Genomic DNA, 23178 nt, shown 5'->3' on the forward strand with positions numbered 1-23178 from the left:
AGGAAAGGAATGCTTAGTGAATGCCCTCTTAGTTCTTAGGTTCTAAGACTCTGAAGGTTGTCTGTTCTCACTCCTGTGACTGAAAAACAAAAAACACTGCAGCAAACACAGCCTTCATTCCTGTCAAAGCTCACTGTGTTTATGTAAAATGCCTTATGGGCTTTTTATCGCATACAGATTGTAAACTTAAAGGTCCCATATTATGCTTTTTCTGGTTTTATATGCCCTTTAGTGTGTTTTACAAGTGTCCTGTGCATGTTTAGGCACATCTATGTGCAGTCCGCGGAAACGCAGCTTCTCCTACCTCCTCCTGTTAGCTGTAGCATTAGCTGCATGTAACGCTCAGTTCTAGCCCCCCTCGATAAAAATTTGTCAGTTCGACGTCATTGTCAGTGTGACATCACTGATCTAAGTCCATTGGCTCGTTGTGGCAAGCCCAGCAGCTCATGTTGAAATTTCCAAAAAGCGTGCTGAGCAACTGACCAATAACGACAGAGCGGATCGGCAGACCAATCAGAGCAGACTTGGCCCACGTGGGGTCTAACAGTGGGGGCACAGCAGAGGGTAGCTGACGGACTCAGAGCGTAGAGGGAGCAAGGAGGAGCAGTACATGAAAACAGACACTTTTTTCGGACTTTAGCTATTGTGAACGTACAAAAGTAGGTACATAGATTAAATACACAAACCCCAAAAAGGGCAGAATATGGGCTCTTTAAAAGTCGAAACCAATCTTTAGTCTTGTCTTCAAAAAAAAGTATGAAAGAATTGGAAAGTAAAGACAACAGTAAGAAAAAAGTTGCACTCATAGTTCTGTGAGAAGCATACATTTTATTTAATCTGCAAGCAGTGGGGTCACCTAGTTTCTAAAAGGATTCTATCAACACTTCAAAATGAAGCCTTGAAACCGCCATTAGCTTTTAAAGAATTTAAAAGATATTGAGTACAAAAGAGTAGCATATGCAGTATTAGAATACATAAACATTCAAGTGTCTGTGTACCTGAACTGAAAGTTAGAATGCCTGTCCGTCTCTTAATAGTTCCCCAAACACTCCTCTTAAACAACACAGGAACCCTAAGGAGCTGTAAACATATACTGTTCTGTTCTGATTGCATTCCACAGGCTGTTAAGACAATAAACACCTTCTCACCTCATGTTTATATTTATGATCGTGTTCTTGGTCGGCTCTCTTGTTGGTTGCTTTTTGTTTGTGTGTTGTGCGTGCATGCATGTGTGCATGTTATGATTTGTTTTTGTATGTCTGTGTGTGTTTCCACAGCTGGTCTGGACATTGGGAGCCTGACAGATGGTTCCCCGGTGGCGCCCCACTCTCAGGCTGGCCGGAGGACACCTCGAACCCTCCCAGAGGAGCCCCTGGATGGCATTCTCAGCCCAGAGCTGGACAAGATGGTCACTGATGGTTAGTTTGAGGGACTGAACATCCAGACACCAACAGTTATTTTATACTTTATTTGAAACATTTATACAGGGTGAAAGTAATAATAAATGTGTTGTCTCTGACTTGTGTTTTTCAGAATCAATTCTAAGCAAACTTTACAAAATTCCAGGTTTGTAGTTTCAACCTTTCTTGCACAACTTTGTGTCTGACACTTATAAATGGGATTTGATTTCCTTGTTTGTTTGTTTTTTAATAGCACTTGGTCTTTGTTTGACATTTTTACCAAGTTTGTATAAATGTTAGTAACATAAAGTAAACTCACCTTAATTTGGGTTTTGTATGAGCATACAGCATTGTACTCTTTCACTGTGTTGCAGAGCTGGAGGGCAAAGATGTGGAGGATCTCTTCACAGCAGTGCTGAGCCCCAGCACAAGCCACCCACCTCCCCCTCCACAGGTGCCTCACACTCGGGGTCCGGGGCACCACCCTGCCACAGCTGGCACTAGTATGCCTCACCCCAATGCAGGTACATCACCGACCATCGTTGTCAGAGAAAATTTGACTTTATGTACTTCCTTTGTCATCTATGCACCTAATAACCTCTGAATTTGTGTGCAGGGAATCCCATGTTTCCAAGGATGCCAATGATTAATGGTATGATGGGACCAAACCAACGCTTCCCCACAAATACAGGAGCAGGTCCCTGCATCCCAGAGAATTTCTCCCCCCTTAACCGCATGCCTTTCACTGACAATCCAAGGTATGCAATGCAATGCCTCTGTTTCTGTCAAACATTTGAATGCAATACCAAAACTGGTAAAACTAAAATGCTTAAAGATCATCCGTTTTCCTTTGTTCTTACAGAGATAGAAAGTTTAATCAGATGCCTAGAGAGGCAGTAGGTCAATGGACCTCACCTGCCCATGTTTCTGGCCCTACACCCCCTGGATCTCTGCCTGAGGGGGAGACTGAAGCCATGTCAAATGCCCAAAGGAGTACACTCAAGTGGGAGAAAGAGGAGACTCTTGGAGAGCTGGCCACTGTCGCACCTGTCCTTTATACCAATGTCAATTTTCCAAACCTTAAAGAAGAATACCCAGGTTGGTAAAAAAACTTCAAATCTTGTTAATCTTTTTTCCCCTTTGTTCATTTTTAACAGTCATCATTCTTGTCATTTCTACTTTTTCTCTGGATATTTTTTAGTTGTACTCACTTCACTGTGTCAGTCAAACTGTGCAAAAATACCTTGTATGCGCCATGAAACTGTTGGCATGACAACTCTTTCCCTCATTCTTTCAACAGACTGGTCTACAAGGGTAAAGCAAATTGCAAAACTTTGGAGGAAAGCTAGTTCCCAAGACAGGGCCCCATATGTGGTAAGATCACCAATATTTTACAACTATTTTTAAGGCTTAAACCCTTTGAAACTATCAAACATTCTCTACCAGTGTCACTGGTAGATTAGTATGCAGAAGGCAGGCTCTATTATCGCATCTGTCATCTTTCCTCTTGCCAGTGCAAATTGAAATTCGGCCATTCACAGATGAACTAATTAACATAGGAAGCCCCGCTCAGTGTTAGAACTCACTATGGTCTTAGTAATTATGTTCATTAGGAGTAATTATATCTTGCAGAGGCCTGTCTGAAAGACTAGTTTTAATACAATGAACTCTGATTCATAGTTTTTAGCAGGTTTTTAGTCATTTGTTTACTGTTTACGATGTTTTTTTTTTCCATTTGATATCTAACTAAGTCATTGCCAGGCACTATGCTGCATACAGTTATTTTGGTAATTCAACTTATTAAAGACTCCCCCCCCCCCCCCCAAAAAAAAAAAAGTCCCTATGTAAAAGCCCTGACATACCAAGAAGATCGTCGCCCTAGTTTTTGCGATGTGTCTGGCTCCGTCGCTAACCGTCTGCCTTTTTTTCGGCCGATTTTCGTTTGACGTGGTTAGTGAGAGGATGTTCGGAGGTTTCATTTATCTCCAGCTCTCGACACAGATTCGGGAAAGCCTCTTTAGCCTCCCGCTGTAGTATTCATGCTTTCACCCAATTAGTGCGGTTTGTCCTTATTTGTGTGCCATTTTCAACGTTTTATCACACATTCTAGATAAGTACCTAGAGTGGTGCGCTGCAGTGGTGTGAAAAATGGTCTTCTCGTATCATAACAATGCACTACCACTGCCTGCTGGCGTGGAGGGTTATTTCCTCTCTCCAATGCATGTGGTGGTTAGCCATCGACTGTAGTGTTTGCAATATGTTCAAGTGCATGTTTTTGTCCAAGACAAAGGCGTTGTGAGGCAACGCCACAGTCGGCATTCATCGCCACTAATTCTTTGCCGTCTGATTGGTGTGTCAGGGCCTTTAAAACCAAGTACAAATGCCATATTTTGTTTATTGGTCCGATAAGTTATTTTCCAGCCACGCCCCTGTTGTAGGCCAGGAAACTACCTTAGTCTCAGGGTTGAAGACTTCACACAAAATGAATATATTCAGATAGAGAGAAGAAAAGTTCACAACAAGAAACTCTCTGTTGATTCTGGATGGCTTTTGACGTAAACCAGCTTCACAATACTGAAACCCCTCTGCTATGAGACAGAATTCAATGACATACACACCAATTACGATTAACAATTCCCTAGTATCACATTAAGTACAGAGAATGAGGGTTTCATTTAAGCTGTTTTCTTTCTGCAATCTTTTGTACATTAATTACTGATGCCTGTTTTGTTCTCTTTTTGCGATTGTCATTGATTTGCTGTTTAGCAAAAGGCAAGAGATAACCGAGCAGCCCTGCGTATCAACAAAGTCCAGATGTCGAATGAGACGGTGAAGAGGCACCATCCACAGCAACAGCCCCCTGAGGTGTTTGATCCCAACATACCACTAGACACAGAACTGCTGTTTAAAGACCCTTTGAAACCAAAAGAGTCAGAGCATGAACAAGAGTGGAAGTTTAGACAGGTAAGAGTGTATGCAATGAAGTCAGGGAATGCAGCGGCAGGTCCACTTAATATTAAGACAGCTAAGAAGTGGTGGTTTAGTAAAGCTCCCTAAACATCTGCACTATCCTCCACATTAACCCTGATGACATTGGTGGTTAGTAGGTCCAGTTTATTTTTGGCATGAGACTGATATACTTTGCACCCCTGTGGATGTCTAACCCCTCTTTTCACTGTGCTCTCTCAACAGCAAATGAGGCAGAAGAGCAAACAGCAAGCCAAAATTGAAGCCACTCAGAAACTGGAGCAAGTTAAGAATGAGCAACTTCAGCAACAGCAGCAACAACAAGGCAACAGCCAATCTGATGGAGATGGAAACAACAGTGGCAACCAGAGCCCAGCTTCACAGCCCAGTAATGGCAGCTTGTCCCCCATGCAGCAAGTCAATTCTAAAGAGGGCTTTGCAAGACCACAGCTCCCAGGGACGCCAACTTCATGTGCTCCAGAGGATGTGTTCTTACGACCCCCTCCTCCCCCTCCATCTGGTCCATCCTCTCAACCTCAGTCACCACAGGTATTCTCACCAGGTTCTTCTGGTTCAAGACCCTCTTCTCCATGGGACCCATATGCCAAAATGGTTGGAACCCCAAGACCCCCAAGTCTTGGGCCAAATCCATGTCGTAGAATGCCTCCAGAATCTGGAAAATCACCCACCTCCTTGATGGAGCAGCAGGACAGAGGGAGGCCCTCTCCTGCTCACGAATCTTTTGGCTCTCCAACCTCGATGAGTAATGACCCATACGCAAAACCTCCTGACACGCCACGGCCTACTGGAGAAATGGACCCTTTTCTGAAACCCATGGGACCACCCCGGGCCAGTCAGGCAGCTCAGGGAAGGCCCCCAATGGGTTCTCCCGGCAGAGATCCATACTCAAGGCCCATGATAAGAAACGAGGCTTATCAGCGCATGGCCCAGAACAGGATGATCTTGTCTGACCCTTACTCGAGGCCTTTACTAGCCCCGATCCCAGGAAGTAATGAGTCAGGCTCGCTCCCGTTGTTCAAAACACCAATGCCCCCTTCTCAGGCTCAGGATCCCTTCAACCGACCAGGTCCACATCAGTCTGACAGGTTCATCCAGAATCACCAGAACGACCCCTATACTCAGCCTCCGCATACCCCGAGACCATCAGGGAACGACAACTTCACAAGTCCTCCCAGAATGGGCCAGCATCACCCTCAGGGGCAATCATTTGCGCAGCCAGTACCAATGAACCAAATGTCAAGAAATCCTTATGCTCATGCACCTTCTACTCCAAGGCCGGACCACTTCACATATGACCCTTTTGCCCAGCCTTCTGGTCCCAGCAAGCCAGCTATTGGCCCTTTCGCACAGTCAACCAGCAACCAACGATCCTTCATTGAACCAGGCAGTCAACCTCGCCCATTTTTTGAGCCCTATGCACGACCTCCAGGAACGCCACGTCCTCATGACAACTATGGTCAGCCCTCGAATGTCCCTAGTCCATCCTCAGACCCTTACTCGCAGGCTCCTTCAACTCCTCGTCCTAGTGGAATGAACCAGTTCAGTCATCAGTCACACCTTGGACAGAGGATGTCACCTTCCCACTCAGTGGACCCTTATGCTCAACCACCAGGTACTCCAAGGCCCTCTGTGGGAGAGAGGTTCTCCAAGTCACCGGGCAGCCAGAGGGGGCAAATAGAGCCGTTTACAAGTACACCTGGGACTACAAGACCAGGGAGTAGTGACATGTTTTCCCAGCCTGGGGCCCCCAGACCATTGCTTAATGACCCCTATGCTCAGCCTCCAGGGACCCCACGGCCAGGTCCTGATGGACTCAGCCGACAAGGCCAGAGGCTTGGACCAATGGGAGGCCAGGATCCTTTCTCCCCTCCTCAAAGCAGACTTCAAGAGAACTTCCCTCATCCGGGCTGCCAAACGCCAAAACACGCTGGTGTGTCGGAAGATGGGTTCACTCAGTCACCCTCCAGAAGACCTAGTCAGACACCTAGCCATGACCCCTTTGAACAAAGGGAAATGAAAGATCAGTCAGGTGTGGGGAATAATGGAACTGTCCCTCAAGACCTACAAATACCTGGTGCTTCCTCTGAGGCTCAGGGTGTTGCGCTCGCTGATAGCGAAGAAAGACTCAGACAGGTAATGGAATATCACTGTTCTACATTAAGCTCATTTCCCTGGTATTTGAATAATGTCTTATGATTGTAAATGCGTTTGTGTGTTTTTTTTCTGTTAACAATCAAAGTCATACTCAAGGTTTTGCCATCATTGTTGTTACTTTTATATTCACCAAGTCAACTATTATTGTTACATCAAAGAGGGACCAGAAACTCTGTTTTAACAGTGCAATTGACCATTATACTCAAAAGGAAATAAACTATATAACTATATAAAAAAAAAAACATCTTTTACCAACCACTCCTGTTGTCTCAGCAATGTTAATATGTTATTTAGATAAAAAAAATATAACAAATCTAAAAGCTGCTCTCAATCAAACAGACAGGGAAACTCCCCTCCAGCTAACTTCACTGTAATATTAATAAGATAATTTCCAATATTTTGCTGACAATTTTTTTTTTTATTTCTTTAAATAGAAGAAAATCATCATATTTATCTGGATATTTATTTCAATTCAAAATGTAAAGGGCAATTATAATTCTGCGAGAATCTAATTTTCTTAACTTTATTAAATTGCGATTGATTGTTTTATTTCATACCATGTTTAATATAGGAATTAATTAAAAACTAAACTTTGTGTGGATCTTCTGCATTGAAAGTATGAAATGGTGGTCATTGGGGAAAAAGGACCTGGGACATTAATTGTTTCTCATTATCTGTGAAGTTTAATTAGGACAAAATTAATTGACCGTCTTGCTCAGAAGCTAAAATTCACATTGAAATTGTTGTGTTTTGTAGCGACAACGAATAAGAGAACTAATCCTCAAGCAGCAGCAGCAGAGGAGCGCTATTCGACAGGAGAGGGGCCCTCAGGAGCCTGTTGGCAACATTCCTCCAGGAACACCACGACCCTGGCCCCAAGAGGCCCCTGGGCAACCAGGGGAAATGTTTAACCGGCCTCCCCCCCCTTACCCTGGACAAGTACCCATGAGAGGACCAATGAGGTTTCCTGGACCTTTTCCAGGAGATCAGCGTGTCCCTTTCCCTAATGAAGGACAAATCCCCAGGGGTCCACATCCTGGAGACCCTAATTTGAGACATCAGGGGCCAAGGTTTGTGGGTTTTGTTTTTGTTTTTTTGTTTTTTACCATGTCTTTCGGTTTCAAATATTCTGTAATGAACAATACTGTTCTACACAAACCCAAAATTGGCTTTTCTTTTTATTGTAATAAAAAGAAAAAAGTTTAATACTTGTGTCCTTTTCAGGTTTGCATTTCCACCCGGGGTTCTAGGACCTCATGGGGCCCAAGAGTTCTTCCCCCGGGGGCACCACCCGATGCAGGATGTCCCTCCTCAAATGAGACGGTCCATGTCAGCTGAAATGGCAAAGAGTATGGGAGGCAACCCTATGGGGATGCCCCAGCACTTTCCACCACGTGGTATGCCTGTGCAGCAACACAACATCATGGGCCAGCCTTTCATTGAATTACGACACAGAGTAGCAGAAAATAGGCCACGTATGCCATTTCCCCCGGGTGCTATGCAAGGTGGCAACATAGATCCCAACTTTCAGGGTCAGCGGCTACCAGGCTTTGCAGGAGGATCTGATTCCAGGTTTCCTATAAATCAGGGGCTCAGGATGGTTGATGCCATGGCCGGCCAAAGCGGACATTTACATCTATCTTCCAGCATGGACAATCTTCATCAGCAAGTCCAAATGCCAGATAACAACTCGCTCAAACAATCTTTTATGAGATCCATTAGCCAGCCTGCTTCCAGTGACAGCCAAAACATGACAGCATCTATGATCCTGTCTGCACCCTCTGCTGGGCAGACTGAGACAGTCTCTGAAGGTGTGGAGGAAAAACTTGATGCAGAGGAATCAGCAGTGAAAGATCTTGAGGATGTGGAGGTGAAAGACTTGGTGGATGCAGACTTGGAGAACCTTAATTTGGATCCTGAAGACGGAAAAGACCTAGATCTAGAGACAAATGACCTACACCTTGATGACTTCTTAACATCAGGGAAATTCGACATCATTGCCTATACAGACCCTGACTTGGATGACATCAAGAAAGACCTGTTTAATCAGGAGCTGGATCTCAGTGATCCTATGGATGACCATAATGACACTGCAGATATCAGTAAAACTTCAAGCACAGTAACTGAGGCTTCATCGAGTTCTGCATCTGTACTGGCAAAGTCAGAGGCCTCAGGTGAGCAGTCTTCAGCTGAAATCAAGCTGGAAGCCTCTGGGAGTCAGGACTCTGCCTCTTTAGCACACGGGAAGGAAATAAAACTAGAGGTCAAGGACTGTCAGAACCCCCCTGAGGTCGTTGACCAGCAAACCTCCAACCAGCAGGGAGTTCTGTCTGACTCCACCCCGGTCCTGTCTAGTTTACTTATTAAGCAGCAGCCTGAAGAGCAGTCATTAAATACAATCATGGAATCTGTCAATCCAGGAGGTAACCTCATGCCCCAGCAGAACCAAGTCACAGACTCTCAGCATACAGCTGGACTTACAATAACTCAAACCATACCTGACGCTACCTCTACAGGAGAAGCCTCTATGGCCGACTTTGAGGCAGACCACCAGATGGGGCTTGCTGGAATTGACCAGAGCGGTCTGAGCCAGGCTCAGCAGGCTGCACTGAACCAGGCGTTGGGCCAGCACAGCCTGCAACATCGGCCTCTTCTGCTAGAGGAGCAGCCACTCCTACTGCAAGACCTCCTGGACCAGGAAAGGCAGGAGCAACAACAGCAGAGGCAGATGCAAGCCATGATACGACAACGCTCCAGCGATTCCTTCTTCCCAAACATTGGTAAACTATATAGCCCACAAAATCTTTTTAGTGTTTAATAAATATTTAGATTCAAATTAAAAGTGCGTATTTCTGAGATTGCATTATTTGTCATTTTCAGATTTTGATGCCATCACCGATCCCATAATGAAAGCCAAGATGGTTGCTTTGAAAGGCATCAACAAAGTCATGGTTCAGAACAACATGGGAATGAATCCAATGGTCATGAACAGGTAAAAAGCTAGGATTGCTCGCTATTATAAATATATGAGGCCCTATAACTGAGTATGATTCATTGACCAAATGGTTCATGGTATTTTATATTTCAGATTTCCTGCTGTCCCTGTACCACCACCTCCTGAAAGCACACCACTTCCACCACAAGTTGTTGGACAGGTAATCACATTATTATTCTGCTTAATCTTAAAACAGTATTATTAGATATCCACGTTTGAAAAAATAAATAAATCCAAGTTGTCAATATAAATATGTATAATAACATATTTGTCATCTTTGCTTTCAGGATGGCAAATTGACGCAAGTTGCAAGACCGAATCCACCAAACTTTGGACCAGGATTTGTCAGTAAGTTTCAAAAAATGTACAAGCATCTTAAACTTTTTCGACTCAGAGTTCTGTTAAGCCTCGAAATGTTAAGATGTTTGTTTTTCATGCTGTCAAGTTTGCTAACAAAAGAGCCTTTTTCGTCTCACAGACAATGCTCAGAGGGCTCAGTACGAGGAGTGGCTCCAGGAGACTCAGCAACTACTTCAAATGCAGCAGAAGTTTTTGGAAGAGAAGATTGGAGCTCATAGGAAGTCTAAGAAAGCCCTGTCTGCCAAACAGAGAACAGCCAAGAAGGCGGGGAGAGAGTTCCCTGAGGAGGACGCTGAGCAGCTCAAACATGTCACAGAGCAGCAGGGTGTAGTGCAGAAACAACTGGAGCAGGTAAATGTTGGACCTGTCAAGCTCCACCAATGAATTCCATTTCAACCCTTCTATTCTCAGTGATTGCCTAAAGCAGAGCCCTTACATTGGTCTAACGAGCAGTGGTGTTAGGGTCTTATACTGATACTTACTTTAAGTGCAGACATGGTTAGTTTTGATAGTTTTTGGTCTAACTCTTTAACAGCTATAGTCAGTAAAGCATGAGCATTGAAAGATTTCCTTACTTATATTTTTCAAGCAAACTTTTTTTTTTAAATCCAAAGAAAACTTAAGAATTCAAAACACAAGCTTATGTCTGCACCTGTCAACTGCTGCTTTGACTTTCTAAAAAAGCTGTGTGAGAAAAAAAGATCCTCTTCACTTTCCATTTTCTGCTTAAAACTAAAATGTTTGAAAGAAAGATTGTTCATTTCCTCCCTTGGGTAAACTCGTGTCCTTGTAAGTCTCCCGTAGAAAATGTGATAAAACTCCTTGCAAGCAACTCACAGTTTCCTTGTTATTGTCATAGAGAAACTCAGTCACTTTTTTAGTGATTATGTCTTGTTTTTTTGTTTAGATCCGCAAGCAGCAGAAGGAGCATGCTGAACTTATAGAGGAGTACAGAGTGAAACAGCAGCAAAACAATATGACTCCCATACTGCCTGGGATGCACCCAATGGCAGGTCCTGCTGGTATGGTGCCAAGTGGACCTCCAATGGCCCCAAGTGGACCATCAATGGGCCCCAGTGGACCTCCAATGGCCCCAAGTGGACCATCAATGGGCCCCAGTGGACCTCCAATGGGCCCCAGTGGACCTCCAATGGGCCCCAGTGGACCTCCAATGGGCCCCAGTGGACCTCCTATGGTCTCCAGTGGACCTCCAATGGGCCAACCACCTATGAACCCCATGATGCAGATGCCTCTTCATCCTGGTCAGCCAAATGCACCTCAGTGTTTGCCCAACCCACCACCCGGCTGGCATCCTGGTGCTCCCATGCCCATGGCCGGACAAGGGCTTCCTCCTATAATGCCCCCGCGGGTACCTGTAGCAAATCCTGGTCAACCTCATCAGATGACGATGGGTAACATACCTCAACACCCACAGATGCCTGTGGATCCCCAGGCACAAGCCGCTCCATCAGGTGGTGGTAAACCCATGCAAGGAGGGGGTATGAATTTTGACGACAACAACCCATTCAGTGAAGGCTTCCAGGAGCGGGAGAGGAGGGAGCGACTTCGGGAGCAGCAGGAGAGACAGCGGGTGCAGCTGATGCAGGAAGTTGAACGACAGAGAGCCCTGAAACACCGAATGGAAATGGAACAGCAAGGGATGATGGGCCAAGATGGGAACATGGCACCTCTCACTCAGATGCCATTTTTTAACTCGGAGCTGCCACAGGACTTCATGCAGCCCCAGAGGCCACCTCTGCAACAACAACAACAACCCGGGACGATGTTCCCCCAGCACCAGGGCATGATGCCCAGTATGGGCTCAACACCCGGAGCCTTTATGCAAGGAGAAAGGAGGGCAATGATGGGCAATGGAATGATGCCCCGCGACATGGGGCCTGGTTTTGGACCTGATAATCTCACTCTACAGGCACCTAATTTCCAGGGTCATCCCAGACCTCGTCAGTTCAGTGGACCTGGAATGATGCTTCCAATGCCAGGTGAGGGTCCTCCATTCGGAGGTGATTCAGCCACACCTCTACCATCTAACTTCCCCGGCTCTGGCCAGTCTCTAATTCAACTTTACTCCAACATCATCCCAGACGAGAAAGGAAAGAAAAAACGGAATCGCAAAAAGAAGAAAGATGACGATGCAGATTCGGTTAAGACACCTTCAACTCCACACTCAGACCTCACAGCCCCTCTAACACCATGTGTCTCAGACACCTCGTCAACCCCAACCAGAAACACCCATCTCTTTGGTGACCAGGACTTGTCAAGGTCCCCGTTGCTGGGATCTTCCACCCCCAGTCACTCTGAGCTGGAAAGGCAACTTTCTGGAGGTCAGTGTGGACAACATAGCTTGTCCTCAGACTCAGCTAGAGCTCAGGCTCAGGAACATGATAGGATCCTCAACAACATCAAGCTGGAGCAGACGGATGTCAGTGAGTGTCACGGGCCCAGAGAAGGAAACATTGTATCTGGAATGAACTCTGTGAAGGAGGAGGGTAATAAAGGGAGCATGTCTCCCTTTGCTGCAGGGCAAAGTCCAAATAAGGGGGAAGCAGGCAATGAACTTCTAAAACACCTTCTGAAAAACAAGAGCACACCTCCACATGGACTGTCCCAGCAGAGGTCAGAGGAGAGCATGCGCTCGGAGGAAGAGGAGGCCACAGACTGCAAATCTTTGCTGAGGCAAAGCTCCATGGACAGCAATGGGGTCAGTGTTTTTGTTAGTCATACAGTTAGAGTGTGGAGGGGGTGATCAACATAGTGAGTCATAGACAGGCTTAGTGATTCATATGGGAGGCATGTGATAGTTAAATTGGTATGAGTCATGGCTGTCAGTTTTTTAGATGAGTCATAGTTTTGTGTTTAAAAACATCTCACTCATAGCTATAATGCTTCTCAAAAAATCTGAAGGTGTTTGATGCCTTTATTTTCATCATCCCTCTCGTGTCTCCAGGCATACTCAGATGGCATCCCAGACTTTCCTGGACCTCTGCTCCCTGAACAGGAGAAGAAGAAAGGGAGGAATAAGAGGGCTCCAAAAGGAGGGGAGAAACCTGCTTCGAGATACAAGAAGAGGAAAAAGGAAGGGGATGACAGGCAGCTGATGCACTCTGGCCCTGACTCTGTAATGACCCAAATCAAACAGGTAAGATTAATTTTAACACCTTACGACCTTCTCCTACAGCTCGCCCTGCTGCAGCATATCAAGACTTTGGGACAAAAGATTCTAAATCACGAACTGAGAATTTCATAGTATTAATTACTGCCTCAAAAAAGAACAGTCTCTTGGCGCACAAAGACATTTTTTCACATATGAGAGGCATATTACTGTAATTAATTTCTTGTTGAATGACAGTTGCACACACAGGTATCAGGCGCTTTTATAATTCAGAAGAGTAGAAGAGGTTTTGTAATTTTATTGCAAGTCCTGCGTTTAATGAAGCTTATTGATTTTAACTTTATGAAGCTGTCTCTTTGCCTAAAAATTCTAAATTAGCATATACTACAATAAGATGGTCTCTTTTAGTATAACATAGATTTGCCTGAAAGTCAATATGCAGGGTTTACAATGTGTCTCTAAGCTGGAGAAGCCTCCATGTTGCACTGTTTGGAGTTGATGCCCACCTGAGCGAGCTTTGTACTGTTGTGTTCTTTGAGGTAGAGAACTGCGCAAGTAATAAGACATTAGGAAATTTTCCAATTTCCAATCTACACTTAAGCTTGTAATTTTTGTAGCAGGGAGAGGTTTTTGGATAAAAGCTTCTTTGATGTGAAAAATGCAACCGTGCTATCAGAAATAACAAGTTTGTCCTGCATTATACAAATCTATGCTGCTCTTGTCGTCTTTTGATTGCCAACATTCTGCCCTTTTCAAGTTTCCATTAAAGATGTCTTTACTTCTGATCATAACGTTCTGAAAAGTTATCATTAGGTCAAAATGAATGATACAGGGTGATAATAAACTGTTTCATTTTATTCATTGTATTTTTCTACATGAATTGTATCATTCTGTGTGGCAGCTTTATTAGAAGGTCCACTGTAGTAAACCTGTGCTGATTTGTCCTCCTATCCCCTCCCCTGCCTTTGTCTTTTTCTCTCCTCCTGCAGCAGCTTTCCCTCCTGCCCCTCATGGAGCCTCTGATTGGAGTCAACTTTGCTCATTTTTCTCCCTACGGCAGCGGCCAGCTCAACGGAGAGAACCTCCTATCTGGTACCTTTGGCAGCGCCACACTTGATGGAGTCTCTGACTACTACTCCCAACTGGCCTACAAGGTTAGATCTTCTTACCTTACTTGCGGAGGGAACTGGGTTAACACAGCGATGGGCTTTAAGTGTGTCTGTTGCGTGATGTGCTGACATTGCATCTGCTCTGATTCCGACAGCAGAGTAACCTGAGCAATCCACCAACACCACCTGCATCTCTTCCTCCCACCCCACCACCTGTGAACCGACAGAAAATGATCAATGGATTTGCCACAACAGAAGAGCTGGCCAGCAAAGCTGCTGCCATGGGTAGGTGTAATAGAAGATGCGCCTTAATATCACTTTGTCACCTAAATGTCCCGTGGTACTGATTGTTTGATCTCTGTTGAACACCTAAAATAGTGTCTCACAGAACCATATTCTTAAAAGCTGTTCAGATATGGAGTATTTCCATCACTACAAGCCACAGTGTAAATGATTACTGATATTTTGCTCCTGTTTTATACAGTGTCTAAAGGCCTCGTCCCCAAGCCACTCCATGTCCCATTCAGGACTGAGGAAGATCTATTAGCCCGTGCCATTGCACAGGGACCAAAAACTGTGGATGTCCCAGCCTCCCTCCCCACTCCTCCTCACAACAACCAGGAGGAGCTCAGGTAACAAATATATAACAATAATTGAACTGTCTTTTGGGGGCTACGGGAATGCAAGTAGCTATTATAACCGTTTGTGTTGGTTTGTCATGTGATCATGTTATGATGATCGACTTCAGCTGCATGGTTTTGACACATTTCTCTTGTTTGTCTCCTGTTGAATAACAGCAACCGAGGACAGGAGCCTTGCAAGGACCGGGACACACCTGATAGCTTTGTTCCTTCCTCTTCTCCTGAGAGCGTGGTTGGCATGGAGATCAGTCGCTACCCAGACCTGTCTCTGGTGAAGGAAGAGCCACCATCGCCCTGCCTGTCTCCAGTCCTGCCCATGCTTCCTGCACCTGATGGGAAAGGTAAACTCACACATCTCCAACATGATGAACCCAATTACAGCATTTAATCAACAGTCCAAATTAATAATAACCAATTAATACATTGTTTTTGTGTATGAAATGTGTACACACAGCTTTGGAATGCCTGAACAGTGTGGTTAATTTCTTCTAAATTAGCTCCTTTTTGTTTTATAGGAACACAAATAAAACTGCAAGACATTAAAACGGAGCCTTCAGCGATGTTCTTTGGCACTCCCTTTGGGCCCATGTCTAATGGTTCCAAACAAGGGCTAGTATCTGTGGCTATCACACTGAGACCCGCTGCAGCAGAGGTAAGTAGAGTTTACATTTACAGTGGTGTCACAGAAATTAAGCACCTGTCAAAAACTTAACGAATTAAGGAAGGTATTTGTTTGAAGAAATAGGGAAGATAAAATAAAAACATGGTTGACTTGTTGGAACTACTCAGGTGATTAAACTTATATAACTTTTTTCCCCCTCAAGAACATCACAGGTGTAGTAGCAGCCATTTCAGACCTACTGTGTGTGAAGATCCCCAGCAGCTATGAGGTCAGCAGCACCCCAGACAGGGGGTCCCTATCCATACTCGGTGGTCCAAGGATGGGCCCCCACAGCATGGAGCCTCGGCCTCACATGCTCTTCCGCGGACAAGGAGACAATGGAGGGCTTCACGGTCGGCCAGGACAGATGATGAGGCCCGTCGGAGTGCAGGGGATGACGCAACAGCAGCAGGCACATCATTTCCTATTCCATCCCAACAGCCCAGGTGAGGGAATAAAATTAGAACAAGAGCATATCAGATTCCAATAAGTACTGTAATACACAGCATGTAGTTAATATGTCATGTGTGAATTAAGCTTAGCATTATTACGGACTGATGAAAAATTGTTTATGCTTTACATCTACTGGAGCTATAATCTTTCTTAACAGTACATACAGACTGACATTTTGTCTATCATACTATCATAAATCTGAGCCTGAGGGCAGTATATTGCTCAGGTGCTTCTATTGCAGCACACAAACACCTGTTTTACACAAATGTTTTGATTAAAAAAAAAAAAAAGTGGCGCAGTTGACCAAGCACAGGTGCCATATTTTTAGCCCTGTTCCTCTGAATTTTGTGACTGTGTTTTGTTCCAAGAAAAATTATTCAGTTGTTATCTTAATGTAAAACAACACACTACTGCAGGTTTTTCATTTCATTTTGAAAAAAAAAAAATTTCTCTTAATTTAGGTGCAGCTTTGACTCGAGGACTTGACCAGAAGACCACTGCCAGTCCGGGATGTAAACCTCAGTGGTGTTGCCACTGTAAGGTGGTGGTTTTGGGAAATGGAGTGCAGAAATCCATCAAAGATCTCCCTGCCCACATGAAGGTATCACATAAAAAGACACATACCTACTCTTGATTGCAGCAGGAAGAGAAATGTAACGTAGGCAGGCCATGTTTTAGCTTTAGCATTTGGATGCTTCAGATGTGCTTAAATATACAGATACCAGTTCAGAAAATAGTCCACTCTGCTTAACAAGAACGGATTACTTTATTATTGATTTCCTAGTGTGGGCCTAGGTAAGCCTTGACTGTATGCCCGGACCTTACTTTAGAGGATATGTTATCTACGTTCAGCCTGAGGAGCCATACACAACTAGACACACACACACACACACACACACACACACACACACACACATTCTGCATATATCCTCTGATTATGTAAATCCTGCCAACTGGAGTTAAATCCATTTCAGATCATTTAGTGGGTTAAACATCATACCCCATGACTTCAGTCTTCAGAGTATTTTGGTGTTTTAAATATCGTATGTTTTTGATGTTTATTTCATAACTTATTTTAATGTCAGTTAAGCTTAAGCGGTTCATAATGGTCAGGATTTAATTTTACTCCTCATTCCCTATTCAGCCTGTTAAAGCTCTTCATTTTTCTCATTAGGAATCTGAAGGCCGTTTGAAATCTGAAGAAGACCTGGTCTTCTGCAGTCACAGCTGCTTCCTTCTGTACTGCTCCTCGGCACCTCTGCAATCCAGATCCATCACAGAAACTAAGGTATGAAGGTCTAAAAAAAAAAAAAAAAGCTTAAACACCCAGTGAGACTAAGTAACGTGAATGACATGCTTAATAGCTTGCTGTCAGTATGGTTTGTTTTTTGCTGGAAGTCATGGCTCTTGTCTCATCTTTTCAGGAATCCATGTCCCTTCTGCCTACATCAGTGCAAACAGAGAGCCTGTCTAAAACTCTGCACCAGTATAGTAACAACATGTCATCTATGGATGTTCACTGCCTGGCCCAGCTTCAGCCAAAACAGTCTCCCCCCTCTACTCCTCCGATCCCTTTCCCCACAGCAGGCGAGACTTCAAAGACTGAGACCAAGTCAGATGCCATCAAAGTAACAGTGAAGCTGAAGGCCCGGCCGAGGTCACATGACGGCTGGCACCAGGGTAAGAGACAGAAAGGACTCCGCTGGAGGAAGTGGACTGTCCAGGTTGTGGTGCCAAGAGGAAACTCCCAGCTCCCGGATGAGGATAAGATTGATGAGCTCCTAAAGAAACTCGGGGCCTCCCTGCGGCCACCTGTGTCTCTGCGGGACTATAGGCGGTGCTGTTTCTGCCACCAGTTTGGAGATGGGATCACCGATGGCCCTGCTCGGCTTTTAAACTTAGATCTTGATGTTTGGGTTCACCTTAACTGTGCCCTCTGGTCGACTGAGGTGTATGAGACGCAGGCTGGCGCCCTCATCAACGTGGAGCTCGCATTGCGGCGTGGACAAACAGTACGATGCGCCTTCTGCCAGCAGACTGGAGCGACCAGCGGCTGCCACCGCCTACGCTGCACCAATGTCTACCATTTCACCTGTGCTCTGCAAGCTCACTGCACCTTCTTCAAAGACAAGACCATGCTTTGTCATGCCCACAGGCCCCGGGGAACAGCCGGACATGCACTGGATCATGAGCTGCGCTGCTTTGCTGTCTTCAGACGCGTCTACGTCCAAAGAGACGAGGTGCGTCAGATTGCAACTGCCGTGCGACAACCTGAGTTGGGCTACACCTTTCGAGTCGGCAGTCTGGTGTCGCATGTAATGGGCCAGCTCACCCCTCAACAGATGGCAACCTTCCACTCCCCAACATGCATCTTTCCGGTCGGCTATGAGGCTTGCCGCATTTACTGGAGCATGCGCCATGGCAACCGCCGCTGCCGCTACATCTGTTCTGTTGAGGAGCGAGATGGCCTGCCGGAGTTCTCCATCAGAGTCATCGAACAGGGCTACAAAGACCTGGTCCTGACTGACGCCTCTGCTAAAGGTTTGTCCTTAAGGGCTCTTTGTGAAGCTAGAACTTTGTGAAGCTTTTTCAGAGTGCAGTTTTGAATCATCATTCGTTTGTGTTTTACTTTTCATTAGGAGTGTGGGATAAGGTTCTGGGTCCTGTGGCTGAGAGCAGAAATGAATCAGGAACTCTGAAGCTCTTCCCTGTGTACCTGAAAGGAGAGGACTTGTTTGGACTCACAGTCCCTGCTGTGGCCAAGATCACTGAATCGGTTTGTAGCTATAAATGTGACTTGCTCCTTTCTGAGAATATGACACAAATGTGCAGACATTGCATGACGTAATACTTTATTTTCACTCATTCATTCCAGCTGCCAGGAGTGGAGGCTTGTGAACGATACTCCTTCCGTTATGGACGCAACCCTCTGGTGGAATTGCCTCTCGTGTTTAATCCAGCTGGCTGTGCACGAGCCCAGCCAAGAACAAGCTCTCCTTACACTTCACTGGTGATAAGGTAGCTTTAAATGAAGCTAGTCTGTGGCCATGTTGTAAAAAATAAAAAAAACACATTATTTATTGATATTTTGTGTTATTTCACTACTTTCATGTCTCATTGTAAAGGCCACAACCCCAGGCAGTCTCCAGCAGCAGTGCCAGGTCCAACCAGAATGTGGCCCAAGGAGAAGGTGGCGCCCCCCATATCAAGCCTCCGGTAGTGCACCCCAGGTCTTCTCAATACCGCTGGATGAAGAGTGAGTGGAGAGCCAATGTCTATCTGGGACGCTCCCGCATCCAGGTCAGTGTTGAAATTTTATTTTTTTCAGTTTTGTCAGAATTCGACTGATTCCTGTGCACAGAACGAAAACCTTGCTTGTGTAATGTATACTCAGGGCCTGGGGCTGTTTGCTGCTAGAGACATGGAAAAACAGACTATGGTGATTGAGTACAATGGAACCGTCCTCCGAAACGAGGTTGCCGTCAGCAAGGAAAACATCTACAGATCACAGGTAAACATCTGTTTGAAGCTGAAATCTTCTGAGAACCTAAGTTTTATTTTTCAAAACGAGACAAGTAATTTCTCCTCTCCCTCTGACAGAACCGAACAATTTTCATGTTCCGCATCGACAGCGAACATGTTGTTGATGCCACTCGAAGTGGGGGGCTTGCAAGGTAAGAAGACATTACATGGTTTATTTAACTGAGAACATCCAATACCTGTAATTTTCTTCACATTCTTTTGTGCGTTGAATAGTGTGTTCTGTTGCACTCTAAATACTAAGTAAGTGTTCATGATAAGCAATAGTAATAAGTAATAGTTAAACTGAATTAAAGGGACATTGCCTACAAACTGGAATCTTTGCAGTTAAAAGCCACTCAAACCTGCATGAAGATGTTACATTAATGTTGAATGCATACAGCTTAAATCACATTAAAATGGTCGTTACTTGTTTGTTATTGATGTGTACATGATTAAGTCAATCATGGCTCTGGAGCCCACAATGTGGCACAGTCACTTATGTGCTCATTTGATGTAATGGTAAACATTGAATTTGATGAAGATGGTGCACAATTCTGATAAGATAAGACACTTTATTGTCATTGTATGCAATACAACAACATTTAGTTGGCGACAAACAGCCCAGCAGCAATGTAGCTCAGCTAATACTGCCTTACTTTGCATTTTCTTGATGCAACAAAGTCAAATAGTTTTTGAGTGTTTTTGTTAATATGACAGATGCTTAACCTCTGTCATATTTATGTCTCATTTTTTATGAATTTGTCATTTCTAAGCAGTTTCATTGACATCAAAATAAGATTGTTTCAGTGTATTTTTGAAAATTAAAAAAATATTTGATGTAATTTAACAGGATTACATTAATCTACCAACTTGTGGTGTGATTCAAACTATGAATGGAAGCTGATTTGCTCACTGTGGGTAATACAGGGAGCGCTGTAGTATGGACAAATTATAGAAGAAAACAACAAGAAGAACAGTGGACCAGCTTACCTCCGTTTAGTAGTGGAGTCTCTGAAGCGGTTACAGGCACACTTTTGTGGGAGAAGTTAAGATGAGGAAATGAAATGAATAGAAAACGCCTGGTGGTGTGAGTTTTGTTTTAAATATATTTTTCCCTTTTGTATCGTTTTTCAGATATATCAACCACTCTTGTGCCCCGAACTGTGTTGCTGAGGTGGTCACATTTGAACGAGGCTACAAAATCATCATCAGCTGCCTTCGCCGAATCGAAAAAGCAGAGGAGGTGGATATCTTTTCTTTGTTCAGATTTCTTACCTTCAGTTGCATCTTAAACATTCCAAAGTGCTGCTGCGATCCTCCTGAAAATGTTTCTCTCACTGTCTTCCAGCTGTGTTTCGACTACCAGTTTGACAGTGCGGCGGGTCAACACAAGATCGCTTGCCACTGTGGAGCTCCTGAATGCAGGAAGTGGATTAACTGAAGAGAACAGAAGTGACTAATTTAAATGCATTCCTTGCTAAAGTGAGTGTGAAAGCTGTGATCTCTGCAGAGAGAGACAAACCGCTTCACGCTTAAGTCATTTTAAGAGCAGAAGGCCCGAACCATTGGAGGAGATGAATGAATTGAAGTGTTGGTTTATTAAGATCATGGTCAGGTGACGGGGTGGAGGAAGGGGAATAGAACACAGTAGCAGGATGTGACTTGTGCCATACTATGTGAGAGGCTCAGTTGTATGAGATGCCTCCGTCTGTCTTTACGCGTTTGTGCGTTTTGGTGTACATGGGTTGAGGAATCCACCAGCGAATGAGAAAGCACTGTGCAGGGTGCGGCCTTATTGCTTACTAAGGGCAGGCCCTTTTGTTTCATACTGTTAATGTATACCGTATGACTAAATGTAGACATCACTGAATGAGGAATGTACAGCAATGAACACTGCGAAGGGAATATTAACTTGCACTAAGAAAAAAAAACAAAAAGAAACAAAAAAAACACACATACACACAAAAAACTTTTAAATACTTGATTCCATGAGTCAGTTTTATCATAGGTCTCTGTCATGTAATTTGTGTGAACTTTGAGAGGTTTTGTATTTATTACTGAGTGAATGAATTTTATTCTCAAAATGATGAGATTGAGTTGAAGAAGGCTAGAGTGCTATTGTTTTTAAAGATTGAGGAAGACATGCTGTTACTTTTTGTATAAATGTACATAAAGAAAACTATAGGAATAACCGACCAAATACTACCTTAACCTTCTCGATGTTTGGGTGTTTTTCAAAAATGTTTCTGTTCCGTTTGTCATTGAAATTTATTTAAGATGGACGTTATTTCAGTTTGAGAGTATATATTATGATTATTCTGTACAGAATTTGTAATATAACCACAATAATTCACAAAGTATTTTTGTTGTATTAAAAGTAAGGTATTGTAGCGTAGTGTTTTGTGACTTACACATACTTTGACCACTCAAAGAATAAATATTTTTGTTGACTAACGTAACGAGTTATCGGTTACAGAATAAAGGAAAGGAAAAAGAAAAACCTTCAAATAGAAAGAGATCCGTGCGATCTGTTTGCTGTAATCAGGTTTGGTTTTAAAGAACTGTGAATTAGGTTTTCAAACCCAAAAAACTTTTTAACTTTTTAACATAAATAAGAACACCGACATGTATTTACCTGTATTTGTTTTTACATTGCTTTGAAAATAAGGTGCAACCGTCTAATGATGTTGTCGAGTTAGACAAAACCAGTGTGTGACCGAGAGAATTGTATGTTGAATCATTCTTTGGAACTGTAGGTTGTTCTGCTCCTTTGAACAGAAATGGCATTCTCCTTAATCAGAAATATTTCTTATACTGAAACTACACAAGTCACATGCTTCGAAGCGCAAGAGCTTCTGCGTGCACAATTTCAAGTCGACTGTAAAATTTTGGAGACAGTCTTAGAACTTGTAATGTATATGGCATGTATTTTTTTAACTTTCCGAAGACTCAATTGTATATATTTTTCTCAATGAATGGTTGTAACAAAATTCTTTCTTGGATATATTTCTTCTCTTGTATGATATTAAATCATCCTGCCAGTGTGTTTGTGCAACATTTTCTTGGTCGTGTAGTCAGATTATTTTTTTTCTTCCTTTTATCTTTTTTTTTTTTTCTCCTTTTTTTTTTTTTGAAAATGCCTTTTGAAGTGTACAGAGTATGAGGTTTGGAGTTTGTGGAATTGAATTTAGAAACATTTACAAAAATAAACTATTTTACATGTTAACATGTGTATGTCATTTATAGTTGTAGCATATTTTAGAAAGGTGTTTCACACTCAAACTTTTTAAGTGTAGGGTTTATAACCAATTTGAAATATTTCTGGTGACGCTGACAGGATCAGGGGCGTAACCGGAAATTCTCCCATGAAGATATCCCTGTGGGTACCACCACCACATCCCAAGCCAACCGCGCACATTTACTAAAACTGAGGCCCGACTGATATGGGAATTTTGGTGCAGATACCGATATTGATAAAAGGAAAATCTGATAGCGATAAATAAGCAGATATCTTTCTTTGATCTATAGTTGATCTTTAGATAAAGATGTACACATTTCTTGCGTTTATCCCTAAAATGCAGTTTTCACACTCGTGGAAAAGATGTACAGTATGTCGAAGACTATATGGTCACTCAACTGGAAAGTAAATGTGCATGTATGTGCACCACCACTTCACACTGGAGAGTGATAATGTTTGTGATCCATAGAGCGCCCTCTGCTGGTGAAAGAGAACTACTAGTGTAGTACAATAAAACTCAAATAAAA

The 23178-nt window shown here is 43.7% G+C and overlaps 1 protein-coding gene across 3 annotated transcripts in view; it reads left to right on the plus strand.

Moving 5' to 3' along the window:
* kmt2cb (lysine (K)-specific methyltransferase 2Cb) overlaps window positions 1-22639 on the plus strand; it is a 68918-nt gene extending 46279 nt beyond the window's left edge. The window contains exons 30-61 of one of the 3 annotated variants that reach the window (XM_065954083.1): window positions 1278-1418; window positions 1534-1566; window positions 1775-1924; window positions 2017-2158; window positions 2263-2498; window positions 2701-2774; window positions 4167-4364; window positions 4593-6521; window positions 7299-7612; window positions 7767-9322; window positions 9423-9534; window positions 9631-9697; window positions 9825-9885; window positions 10016-10248; window positions 10805-12616; window positions 12863-13054; window positions 14020-14181; window positions 14292-14421; window positions 14621-14768; window positions 14934-15118; window positions 15293-15429; window positions 15602-15884; window positions 16353-16492; window positions 17066-17179; window positions 17316-18432; window positions 18531-18667; window positions 18767-18909; window positions 19017-19191; window positions 19286-19402; window positions 19492-19565; window positions 20548-20656; window positions 20762-22639. In XM_065954083.1, the coding sequence (XP_065810155.1) occupies window positions 1278-1418; window positions 1534-1566; window positions 1775-1924; window positions 2017-2158; window positions 2263-2498; window positions 2701-2774; window positions 4167-4364; window positions 4593-6521; window positions 7299-7612; window positions 7767-9322; window positions 9423-9534; window positions 9631-9697; window positions 9825-9885; window positions 10016-10248; window positions 10805-12616; window positions 12863-13054; window positions 14020-14181; window positions 14292-14421; window positions 14621-14768; window positions 14934-15118; window positions 15293-15429; window positions 15602-15884; window positions 16353-16492; window positions 17066-17179; window positions 17316-18432; window positions 18531-18667; window positions 18767-18909; window positions 19017-19191; window positions 19286-19402; window positions 19492-19565; window positions 20548-20656; window positions 20762-20854 (10514 nt within the window). In that variant the 3' untranslated portion in view covers window positions 20855-22639. Of the gene's footprint in view, window positions 1-1277; window positions 1419-1533; window positions 1567-1774; window positions 1925-2016; window positions 2159-2262; window positions 2499-2700; window positions 2775-4166; window positions 4365-4592; window positions 6522-7298; window positions 7613-7766; window positions 9323-9422; window positions 9535-9630; window positions 9698-9824; window positions 9886-10015; window positions 10249-10804; window positions 12617-12862; window positions 13055-14016; window positions 14182-14291; window positions 14422-14620; window positions 14769-14933; window positions 15119-15292; window positions 15430-15601; window positions 15885-16352; window positions 16493-17065; window positions 17180-17315; window positions 18433-18530; window positions 18668-18766; window positions 18910-19016; window positions 19192-19285; window positions 19403-19491; window positions 19566-20547; window positions 20657-20761 lie in introns of all 3 variants that reach the window. The other 2 variants (XM_065954082.1, XM_065954084.1) reach the window with 2 other exon arrangements.
* Window positions 22640-23178: the final 539 nt, after the last annotated feature.

Source organism: Labrus bergylta, chromosome 4, assembly GCF_963930695.1.
Source record: "Labrus bergylta chromosome 4, fLabBer1.1, whole genome shotgun sequence".
In the NCBI taxonomy this organism is placed as follows: domain Eukaryota; kingdom Metazoa; phylum Chordata; class Actinopteri; order Labriformes; family Labridae; genus Labrus; species Labrus bergylta.